This window comes from Rhea pennata, chromosome 2, assembly GCF_028389875.1.
Source record: "Rhea pennata isolate bPtePen1 chromosome 2, bPtePen1.pri, whole genome shotgun sequence".
Classification (NCBI taxonomy): Eukaryota; Metazoa; Chordata; class Aves; order Rheiformes; family Rheidae; genus Rhea; species Rhea pennata.
In genome coordinates this window covers 130,402,607-130,415,097 of record NC_084664.1, presented here as the reverse complement: position 1 = coordinate 130,415,097, position 12,491 = coordinate 130,402,607, and the positions used below count along the sequence as shown (strand labels likewise).

General features: G+C 37.7%; 1 protein-coding gene across 1 annotated transcript in view; it reads left to right on the top strand.

Moving 5' to 3' along the window:
* XKR4 (XK related 4) overlaps nucleotides 1–11,611 on the top strand; it is a 219,079-nt gene extending 207,468 nt beyond the window's left edge. The window contains exon 3 of the mRNA XM_062568221.1: nucleotides 10,665–11,611. Within this exon, the coding sequence (XP_062424205.1) occupies nucleotides 10,665–11,611 (947 nt within the window). The remainder of the gene's footprint in view (nucleotides 1–10,664) is intronic.
* Nucleotides 11,612–12,491: the final 880 nt, after the last annotated feature.

Below are 12,491 nucleotides of genomic sequence, written 5' to 3'. Positions count from 1 at the left end.
GCAATGTTTCTGTTTGATACAGGGGAAGCTTAACTGGCATCATGTACCAGACAACGCCAGCAGTTTTGGCTTTCCCTCTGCTAAGAGGAATTGCACAAATGCTAAATCAATTCCTTTTCAGAGTGATACTAATTGCCTTTTTTCTCGAAGCACCATATCAGACATTATCCTTAGCATCTCTTTTGAGCTGAAAAGCTTAGAGAAACTTTAAAAGGCAAACATAGAAAAATGATACAGATGTAATATTTTTTAGACAAATTGTGTCAGATAAGGGACTAAGTTCAGACTGACTTTAATGTGCAAGTGGGAGAAACATCAGTTACTTAATGAGGATGAAATTTATCTCCTTTCAGAAAGCCAATATGAGCCTATGAACCACTGAAAGCCATTTCTAAACCTAGGGCTTAAGGAGATTTAAGGGGCGTAATGGTCTTGTGCTATCTTTCTGCATGGAGTCAGTGTTTCACTGCCGGTGACCTGGTCCCATGCTGCTGATTTGTAATAAGACTTAGTATGAGGTATTTGGGGTATTTTTCATTCTGGAGCATGTCTTGGCTTCTCATCCTCTCTATGTTGGGCTAGTACAATATCTGAAGAAAAAATCTCTACTATATTTGAAATATTGATTTAGCCCTTCCTTTCCCAAATCCTCAATAAACCTTCCTAGTGCCTGTGTGATAGCGTTATATGTATTTTATTGATATTCACTATCTCTTGAAAAAGGTACTTAGAGGAGACAGACAATTTGGATCAGCAGGAAGCTACTTCTGGCTGCTCCATTGCATTGCAGCCAGTAAGGTCATTTCAAGCTGTTTTGCTTCTGAGAAGCTAGCTGAAAAAACAGCAGAAAGTTTGGTAAATAGCAACATGTCTTTCACTAACTCATTTCAAGCTTATGACATTTATCTTCCAGTACTTAAAATCTGTTTTAAACCTGCTTTGTCCATTCTCTTGAGATTTCTATGGGTATTCATTTAGCCAGACAAATGATTAAGATTCTTAGAGCTGACAGGAATAATACTTTAGGACCTCATTTTGAAAATATATTCATATGTATGCATATGTGTGTTTCAAGTGACTTTCAGAGTCCACGTCTCCTCCTCTTGCAGTCTATAGTCCTTTCATAACTGGACACATAAATGTAATATTCATTAAAAAACAATTACTTGGAAACGCCACTAGTCATTGAGTTCTACTGATAGCAGTCATCTTTGTCCATTGGACATTGATCTCAATACTATCGTTGCATTTTGAGAAGGGGAGGAGATATCCTCCAAAAAAAAAATATATATATATATATATATGTATAATATATATTTGTAATATATATTTGTAAGGCTATGCTGAAACTATTCTGCATATTTCAAAGGTAATAAGAACTTCTAAGTGAACAAACTGATGTCCTGGAAACTGCAGCCTGACTCTGAAGGTCCTTGAAATGTTACGCTGAAATTATTTGAACTCTACAGAACTTCAGCCAAATTAATATCTGCAAACCAAAAGTAGACAAATTCAGACTGGAAAAAAATATGTGAATTTTTAAAGTGAGAGTAAATATCGCTTGGAAGGATAAGGTGTTTTTTCCATTATTTGAAACTTTTGAATGATTATGCACCTGGTTTAACACAAGTATGAAATTCACTCAGTGTTCACAAGGCAAAGTTCAGTGGCCTACATTGTACACTAGCTGATTATAATCTTTCTACCTGACTTTAAAAGTGTATATTTCTATGAAGCTGCTGAAAGGTTGCTGAAATGTCAAATTTTGCACATTTCACTAAAAAAAAAGTGAGAAGATAGTGAGTCTGTTCTGAGTGTGCTAAATTAAAACAAAAACATGTTGATACATACTTTCTTTTTCTAGAAATTATTCTTTTCTCTTTAGACATAGAAAAAGTTTTATCATAGTAATTTTCCAGTCCTCCTGGGTGCATCTTGCCCTCACATCAGCAACTCGTCTAATTGACTTCTTGGAAGCATGGAGGATTTACAAAAGTTCAGGATATATTTCCACACATTCCTAGGCAAGCAAAAATACCTTTTGCTTGCAAGGAAATAGGTAGAGGACCCTGAAGTTTGAATGTCACATTTTATGAATGCATGTATGTTTTGTGCATGCAAAAATATATTGCAGTAGGATTATTAGAAAATCGTTTTATGTAGAATTGATTAGAAAGTCAATACTGTTTCTAGCATCACCATTTTTTACTTTAGCTGTTTTGTTTCTACTATATGTATAGCTTTTGTTCTAGATTTTTTATTGCTGCTTGGAGAATTATTGTTTTGAAATGTTACTTTCCTGACATCTCTTGATCCAAGCGGTCAATTCACATATGCCATGATCCATGAGTCAGCCTGCAGGATCTGGCAGGACACTGTTCTGCAAACTAGAAAAAAATGCGCACAGGTCTTGACAAAGATGACTACAAAGATGACTTAACAAAAGAAACAAGCATTAAAAGCTAATACTAATTTTCTTGCTGATCATGGACATACAGTAGTAGGCTATATATAATATCATTTTGTTTTTTAGAATATTTTTATATTCATAAAGAAAAAAAGCTTTTGTTTTTCATAAAATACCAGTAACATCTAAATGACACTAATTGTGTACATCTTTGTTTTTCACTAGAAGAATATTTTTCCAAATGTTTCTAAGAAAAAAATTCCAGTTGATTTTGTCAGCAACCATAGAGTAAAAATCTATGTGGTTAATTCCTCTCAATTAGTGGGAGACCCCACTGGCAACTTCAACCAGAACTTATCTAAGCAAAAGGATATAAAAGCAGAACAGAAAAATAAATACAAAATCACAGAAATGTGATCTATAAAAAAAGACCTTCATTCAAAACAAGCTTTAACAAAAATTTTTGTTCTTCTGGTAGACCAAGTTGTTTTCTTTTTCATATGTTTGATAGCAAGGAGGAGCGTTGTGGCTTCTGCCACTGACTTTGTGGAAAGTGTTTAGCTGTGCAGGATATCGTGCTGAGCCGTGCAGGTGGAGCCTTCTCCCATAGATGGTGCCATACCTTTAGCTTAGCATTATATCATCATGATGTTGTCTCTCCCCAAGCAGTAATAGCAGGGATTTTGTTCTGCTTAGTGTTTCTGCTTACTCTGGATTATCCCTTAATTCCTATCAGATAGCTGCAGCAACCTTAAGATGATAAAAACGCTTTTTACCTAAGAAGAAATGTGTTAATCATGTAAATAATCCTGGGCTCAGTAGGTATGTTTATGTTGCACACACTTCAGTGGAATACAAAGATACCAGATTAATTAACAGGCAAAAAGGAGTCTAGCTGTAGCAGTAAGAAGGCTAAGCATAGCTTCCTAACAGGCTGTATTACTTCATGCTACCTTGCCAAGCCTGGCAATGTACAGACTGCACTTCAAGTTGCATCATTGCCTGAGAGTAATGTCAGTGCCTGCGAAGGACTGAACTTCTTTAGCGGCTAATAACAGCTCCTGAATTGTAACTTATAAATGCAACAAATCTTTAGTAGAATTAGAAACTAACAAATATTAGGAAAATGTACTCTTGAGAGAGGGAAAGGGATCACTCAAGCTGCTCAGTCAACTAGTAACTGGCCTTTGCAAGCATATTCTGGCAATGCAACTTTTTTCCAGCTCAAATGTCTTAAAGAATCAATTACTTCTGCAGACTGATGAGAAGATAGTAGAATTTTTCGTCATTCTGGCCAAAACTTTCTTATCATTAGCCGCCTGTGGAGGAAGAGAGTCCTGAATTAATGACTACGATCTCTTGAGCGACAGAAGAGGTGCAGCCTTCACAGCCCTCATGCTCCTTGGATGCTAAGTTGACTGTTGTGACCAATATGTCTTGTACTGATTTATTGGACTTTGATTTTATCCGGAGTCTCTGTGAGAAGTCCTGAGATGCCAAAAACAAAATGTGAGTAAAAGACTACATTTGTATAAAGTAGTGATGGCTTTGGCAGGGAGAGAGATAGAAAATATTCTTTATCTTAGCTTGAAATAAAATTATCACCATCATTCAGTAGTACCTTTGGGCAGGTTTAAAGTTATGGTCGGGATTGCTGCTCAGCAGAAGTGTTTTGATAGGTGTCTAACAGTTAGATTTGGTAAGTGGTGCATGATCTTGAGTGCAGTGAGAGCCAAATCATTAGGTAAGTATCTGGTTCAGACCCCAAGAATCTGCTAAAAGTAACTGCAATAAGCAAATCTGTTGTCAGTTGACTCTAATCCTCTATACAGAGTCCAAACCACCTCTGGAATATAATTTGAGAGTCTATAAAACAAGTAAGGTTGAAAGCAACTAGTTTAGTAGATATATGATGTTTCTAAACTTGCAGGGCAAAGGTAAGTTGTTGTAGAGAGCCAAATTAATGAAAGAGCTGAAAGCCGTCTGGCCAGAAAAAACTGCAGAGAACAGCTAAAAAGAATCATTGGAAAAGCTGTTCTTACGTACACTGGCATGTTCTTTAAGCGTTGTGTAGCATTTAGGAGAGGCAATATCAGGCATAATCTTATTTAGATTTCAATGGGAAAGTGTCCCTATCATCCCCCATACTGCATTACCTCACCTCAGTATGTGGTGGGAGAAAGCTAAACCATATGTTGGAGGGTGAGCTGATAAAACAATCTTTATTACCTTGAATACCCCCAGCTGTTAATGCCAAAAACTCAAGAAATATGGACAGCTAGAGACTCATGTTCAGAGATTTTCATTCCCATGTTTATGAGTAGCAAACAGTCTAAGAAAAACTTAAGAAATGAAATATTTCAGTAAGTTGCCTTTCCTATCTGGACACAGTCTGATCTGGTGGCACCTGGGAAGGATGAAACAAGTCCCGTTTGGATAACAAGCAGCTTGTTTCAGTGCCACAGCATGCCTTTCACTATGTGTTCATGGGAGGAATAGCAGTGAATATGGACTCATGTACACCAGTAGAATAAGAATTATTGTTCACCAGAGGCTTGAGGAACATGTGGTGGCAGCTGAATGAGGACCACTAATATAGACTAACTTCCTGGTGTAAGAAAGTTATAGGATTATCTTGCCAACATGCTTATGGCCCTGGAACCTCTTTGTGACAACAACACAGGCTTTGGAGTACAAAATGATATATTAAGATCAATGTCCAGCATATTTTAGGGATCTGTGAAGCTCTCTGAGAGCAGATGTTAAGATAGTGGTGTTTCCTTCTACTGAAAAAAAATATATATGCCAGCAAAGAGTCAGGAAGGATCCTTGTACAAGAAATATCACTAACTGTGAAGCCTTGAGAGGGAAAGGATCTGCTATCGAAATGCTGGCTGGAGATTAGAAGTGCGAATTTATAGCAATCTCCTTTTAGGGTTGTAAGGATGGATTCTAATATGGATAGTTAATACAGTGCTACAGCTTATTCTGGCAGGCTACATCATCAGTGACCTGGGAGAAAAATAACCCAGGTGAGGACAAGAGTTTGTATTTTAAACCTTCAAGTAATAGGAGAGTATAAAATGCAAAATTCAACTTCAGATTTTGTATTCCAGTCCTTGGCAGGGAACAAGACCTATGAGCATGAAATACACACTGAGAACCTGGAAGCATGGTCCACGTATGGCCAGGAAGTGCTCTGCAGCATGCAGAGAACCTGTGTGCAAAACCACATGTGGTAGCACAATGTTCCCTCTAGTATACTATTACCATACTAGTATATGGGAATAAAGGGAGTGGTGTAGCACCCATAGGCTGTTCTCAAGCTGCCTCCATGTGGGCCTCCATGTGGGCCTCAAACTCATGGCTACTCTTACCATAGCATAGAAAAGGCTCTGTAAATGTAGCGAGTTCATTTTTGGAAACTGAAGGGGAACATAGAAGGGAAGAAAATGGTATATTTTCTACCGGATTAGGGCCTTAAGGGGACTGATGAATATTATAGATTATTTGCTTGGCTTTGGTTCAAAGAAGCATCTTAAAGCTTGGATACGTACTTTTTCACTTTTCTAGCTGGGTTAAAAAGCTCGTGAAAATAGGCTTCCTTCAGACGTGTTTCATAATTCCAGATACCAGTCAAAATGGTTGTGCCCAGATATCCTGGGCTTAGTGCTCCTTAGTATTCCTGCTTCTAGCACGAATTTACACCTGGAAATGGTGAGATGAGTACAATTTCGAAACAGGAGGATAAAGCAGAGGGAGAAGCCTTGGTAAGAGTTTGATTTTTGAAATAGGTTGAATGTCAAGGAGGATTTTCTCTTATTATTTCACCCATCTGCAGGGCTTTCAGTTGGCCTGAGGTGTTTTGGACTTATTCCATAAAGGCTTTATGGACTGACGTGATTACAAAAGAGTAGTTTATAGACCTGAATTTGTCTTTACTCATGCAAATACAAAAGAGTAAGATCAGACTTGGAGAATGAGACCCAGATTTTTTCAGTTATGCCCAAGTCTAAAGATTATATTGTGGGAGCAGAGGAAAAATACAGACTATGGAGTTGCATATGCTGCTTAGAAGTTGAATTGCATTCCTCAAAGTTAAATATGCATGCAGGCAGGAATCAAAATGCAAAGGCAGAGGTGTGTCAGCAGGAAACAATTAAGTTGTGAATTGTCAAGCAGGGATGTAATACGGAAAACCTGTATCTGCTGTGAACAACTTTATTTGGATTACTCATGGGTGAAACATTTCAGGCCGATTTCCGACAAATACTGTTTTGGAGAACTTCATTAGCATTCCTGTAGCTATTTGTGCTTGCTTTTCTGAAAAAATGTTGCATTTGAAAATGTATCTGCTTCCATATATATCCTCTTTTCCCTTATATATATTGCTTGTTTTTTTCCTGTAGAAGACATTACTAGCTTTTTCTTGCCTTTAATGAGCTTTAGCTCATTCCAGTTTAATCTTATAGGATTTGCAATACCGTTAAAAATATGCCAGGCTGTATAAAATGCAAGAATCTTTCTTATATAGAGAGAAACAAGAAAACAAGATTCCAAGTACAGCTGACCAAGGTGTTTCTGTCTGCTTGGAAAAACAACAGAAAGCTGCTGTAGCCTCTGGAGGGTCAGTCGGGAGGCTTAAGCAGAGAGGGCAGAAAAAAACTAGTGCTTGCTCTTTAAGAAACTCCCTGCACTGCTACAAATTATTTGTTTTTCATTAACGCTAAAAGAACATCTTATCCTTTCCTCCTAATGTCATTTTCATGACTTTAACGTTTCGTTTTGATAGAAATCCAGTTTAGTTCTCCTTTTGAAACAAGCATTTCAAAACTTAAGTTAAGTAAAGAGACTGAAGTAAAGAGACTTTACTCAGTAAATGTGTCAGTATGTTCTAATTAATGAATTATCCATTCGGCTCTCTAATAGTTCCGTTTGTACCTAACCTTTCCCTGTGAATTATTTATATTACAATATTTCTTTATCAGCAAGCTGCCGTTTGCATGAATTTTACATTATTGTTCCCATTATTAATTGTACTTTTAATAACTGTTTAGTGCTTGGCCTCATCAATAAAGCAAAATGGATGGTCGCCATGAAGCATTTAGTTTCATCTTAATTCTGTATCTCTAACATCATTGCTAATAGCACAGGAATAGTAGTACTACCTGATAGTAGTAGTAGCAGTTCTTTCTGTTTGTGCATTCCTTTGCCTCCTTTCCCCTCCTGTATTCCTGTATCCCGCAGTTTGTTCCATAAGAGCAACAGATGTTTCCCTGCTAATGACTATTTAAATAACCAAATTAACTTGCTATTGTACTTGCTCCTTTCTGTCAGAGAAAATGACTGTGAATGAAATCGTATTAGCGCATTGGAAATTCCTATGAATTTTAACATTTTATCGGGTACATTCTGTGTGCATTAATGAAAGATTGTACACTTCTTAATGTAAAACTGATGCTATCTATACATACTTCTGGGGAATTTGTGAGGTCATTAGAGTTACATTTGCAGAGAAATATATGGACTTTTCTCTCACATTATCCTTTCCCATGCTAATAATGCTATTTTTGAGCTCTTGTTCAGCGTGCTCATTTATATCGGAAGGTTCTCTTATCCAGTATCTTTCTTATTCATCGAGCTTTCCAAACTTTTCATTCCCTAAGGGAAATGAACTCTGTTTTGTCAGAAATACTTAAACCGCTCCTGCAAGCACACGAGAAGTTACGTTTTCAGCTGTTAGTGTTGTCTCCAGGGATAGCGGTCACTGAAGGGCAGCCCAGAGTGAAAAGCAAAGATGCATGGCGCAAAGGAGGACACCAGTTTACACCCTGCCTCCTCCCCGTCCGCCGTGCCGACCGTCTGCTCTCTCCACGAAGGAGGATCCCAGCAGTAGTGTTAGTGTTTTGGCATCCAGGCATCCGAGTGGAAAGAAAAGCAGTGATGTTTTATTCAGGAACACTCTCCAGAATTGTAAGCTTATCCCATATTTCTGCCGACTGCTTTCCTGGTCTTTTTCTCTGAAAAAAAAAAAAAAAAAAAAAAAAAAAAAAAAAAACTGGTCAAATTCGCAGGAGCTGCCACCATAATTAGCACCCTGCCGGGGGCTGCGGGAGAGGCGCCGCGAGCCCAGCCGACCCCTTCCGAGGACGGAGAATCCCCCGCGCTTACTGAGCAAAATCTCCACGCCTCAAGCCCGGCGGACGGTTTAAAGAGGTTGTTTCTTTCAGAATCAAGTATTATTTCCATAGCCTACACTTGCCTGTTTTAGGACAATTTTCTTTCAAAGGTGAATGTTTGACAACATATATTTAGGCTTAAACTAACTACTGTGTTTTAATACACTTTGCATTTAACTTAAATATTTGTAATATTTAACCAATATACTCTTGATGATTTAGTTCGGAAGGAAATCGTTGGACTAGGAAGAAAACTGCTATCTGTGCATCCAGAATCAAAGTCTGCTGAAATGATTAAACAGCTTTACACAGCAGACAAAAGAAATGTTTCTTCATTTCAGTTTAATTTGGTTCAATAACCAGTAAATTCAAAGTTAGGGAACTGTTTAGAAACCAAATAAGCTGAATTATCTTTTTATGATCTGTGAATAAATTCACAGTATGGGATGCTGAGAGTTATGAATTCATTCATTTACTGTATGTAATATTCACTTTGGTTAATAAATAATCTTTAAATATAAACTAGGATTGATGCATTTTTCCTCTGTATCCAGAATATTCATAGAAAAATTATTTAAAAAATAAGCACATTTAAAGTTCTGGCTTTCTGCATTTCAGATGAATTCCCATTTCCATCCAAAGCACCTTGATACAAATCATAATAAAAATTAATCATCTAGTAAATAAGATATATAATTCACTTCCAACATAATGATGTGCAAGTGTTAAGCATGTGAATAACTATACTCAACCATATCAATGCTTAAATGGGAATGTAAGATATTTTTCTGGTTAGAAAGTAACAGATATTAGTTTAAAAATTACATTTAAATGCAAATCAATCTTTTATAAGTTCATCTACCCATAACAATCAAAATCACTTTGAGAAAAACAAAAATACACACCCAAAATAAGTATTAAAAGGTTTCTGTAAAAAGTATTTTTTACTATTTTCATATTTTCAGGTGAATATGAACTATTTTTATAACAATAAGTTTGAAAATACCACAAAAGTAAAGATATATTGATTTTTTTGTGGAAAACATTTGAAAGGTTTTTCAGAAATACTATAGTTCAGTGCCTTACAAATGAGCAGTTCTGGGATAAATGGGAGACACAGTGGTCATACGAATATTAATTTATTATTCCTTTCTTTAGGAGAATCAAAATTCAGAATTTTAATTCTGTAGAAAATTCCAACATTGCTAAAATTAATTTAATCCCCAGTTGGAATAAAATATAGCTTTGATGATTTCTACAAACTAAAAACTCTTTTTAAAATGGTGGAATTATTGAAATGGCCGACATTTCTCCTTCAGCATTAGACCGCAGTCTAAACTTTGATTTATCAAGAGTTACGTTAATACAATAAAAATAAAAAGCTTTCTGCATTTGTGTTGCTAGTTTTGACAAAATATCTCTGAAGATCCCACAAAGTGTTTGGGTATCAGAGGATCTGTGGCTCCAGGCAGAAATTTGTTCCACCTCAAAACTTTCAGTTAACTCTGTTCTGTGTCCAATCTGTCAGGCTATCAACTTCAGAAGCCATAACATATATCCATAGAGTTGTATTTTAACATGTAGATATATTCTCACATTTTATTTGATTTAGTGTACTCTATATGTAAAAGTTGCTGATGTTTTAATTAGGCTTAATTGCTTTATATCAAGCTTTTTAATGACTTATTAAAAGCTGAAAATTCATATTCTTTAAAATAATAACTGCAGTAGATCCTGTTAAATCACACAGATGCCGAAGTGACCTATTCCTGACTTGCTCGGTGTTGTGAACTAATGAATTCATTTCAAATATGAATGTGCCAGAGAAGTGTTTTGGAATGTGGTTTGCTGCCCACTCTTGGTCATGTGTAACTAGCAAACGCTAATGTGTTTGTAAGCGCAGTGAAGTCTCAGCAGTAGGGGGTCTGGCCCTCATTGCTGGCTGAACTGAAGGAGAATGAATGGATTTTCGTATGTGAGTTGTGAAGAGTGCATTTAAAGCAGCGAGGACCTCACCGGTTTAAAACAAGTGCTGGCATGCTAATTACACCTTAAGTGCATCTTCTGTTTTCTCCTAGGTCTTACTGCTGCAGCATCTCTCGTGTCCCTGGCTTGGGCTTTGGCTTCCTACCAAAAGGCCCTCCGTGACTCCCGTGATGACAAGAAACCCATCAGTTATATGGCTGTTATAATCCAGTTTTGCTGGCATTTCTTCACAATTGCAGCCAGGGTCATTACTTTTGCTCTGTTTGCCTCGGTTTTCCAGCTGTACTTTGGGATCTTCATCGTGCTCCACTGGTGCATCATGACCTTCTGGATCGTCCACTGCGAGACAGAGTTTTGCATCACTAAGTGGGAGGAGATCGTTTTCGACATGGTTGTGGGGATAATCTATATCTTCAGCTGGTTCAATGTCAAGGAAGGAAGGACACGCTGTAGGCTTTTCATTTATTATTTTGTGATCCTTTTGGAAAATACCGCCTTGAGCGCTCTGTGGTATCTGTACAAGGCCCCGCCAATCTCTGATGCATTTGCCATACCAGCACTGTGCGTGGTGTTCAGCAGCTTTTTAACGGGCATCGTTTTTATGCTGATGTACTATGCCTTCTTTCACCCCAATGGACCGCGGTTCGGGCAGTCGCCGAGCTGTGCTTGTGAGGACCCCGCCGCTGCCTTCGCTCTGCCCCCCGAAGTGGCAACAAGCACGCTAAGGTCCATCTCCAACAATCGGAGTGTCACGAGCGAGCGGGATCAGAAATTCGCAGAGAGGGACGGGTGCGTGCCCGTGTTTCAGGTGAGACCCACCGCACCTTCCACGCCTTCCTCCCGGCCACCAAGGATTGAGGAGTCTGTCATTAAAATCGATCTGTTCAGGAACAGGTACCCAGCCTGGGAGAGACACGTGTTGGACAGGAGCCTGAGGAAGGCAATCCTAGCTTTTGAATGTTCCCCTGCTCCTCCACGGCTACAGTATAAAGATGATGCCCTTATCCAGGAGCGCTTGGAGTATGAAACCACGTTATAAACAACAAAAAAAAAATACTCACAGCTTGAAGAAAGCTCCAACGTTACAGTTCAAGTTAAGGGTTGACGGTAGGGCTGTAAGAATAACTAAACTGCATACTGCAAACAGAGCAACAAGCTGTAGTGTTCTTAGTCTGGCTATCATCATGATTATCATTTGATCCACTGTGTGCAGTCTGTCTGCAGGACCCTGATACAGCAGCATCACCTGAAAGCCTCAAAAAAAAAAAAAAAATCCGCATATCCACATCCACACACACACCAGTTACTTCCGCTGGGGAAACTAACCCACGACTCTTTGCTGCTATGAATCTCTGACTGCACCGTACTCACAATCAAAGCATTAGGAAGGTTCTGATCAGGGCTTTCAACTTTAGCCAGTAGTGCATTTTATTTTAGAAATGAATGATTGATATTTGCATATTCAATGGCAAAAAAAAAGAAAAAAAAACTTGTCAAAAATAACAGAACTGTATCATGCAGTGTTGCTGTTATGAAAACTGGTTTCTGGGGGAAAAAAAATAGGAGCATAGTAGACCTCAGCATGCCCACAGATAAACCATTCACTTTAGAATAGGTTTGCAGAATAGTTCTTAATTAAAAAGATACATCATCATGTTTGTAAGGCTATCAATGAAAAATAAGCTAAATTCTGATTAATTAGATCATAAGCATTAGTACCAACAGAACTGTTTGTTTCCAGTGGAATTTCAGAGTCTTTGTAATTGAAGTTTAGGTTCTTTATGTTACTTTCAACAGAAATCCTATGCAGCTCACTTCTGGTTTTCAGAAGAAAAAAAAAGGAGCTCTAGCACATAGTGAAGTAAATTAAATGATAATCATGATTCAGTGTTCAATTTGCAAAAAATAAATACATAGGT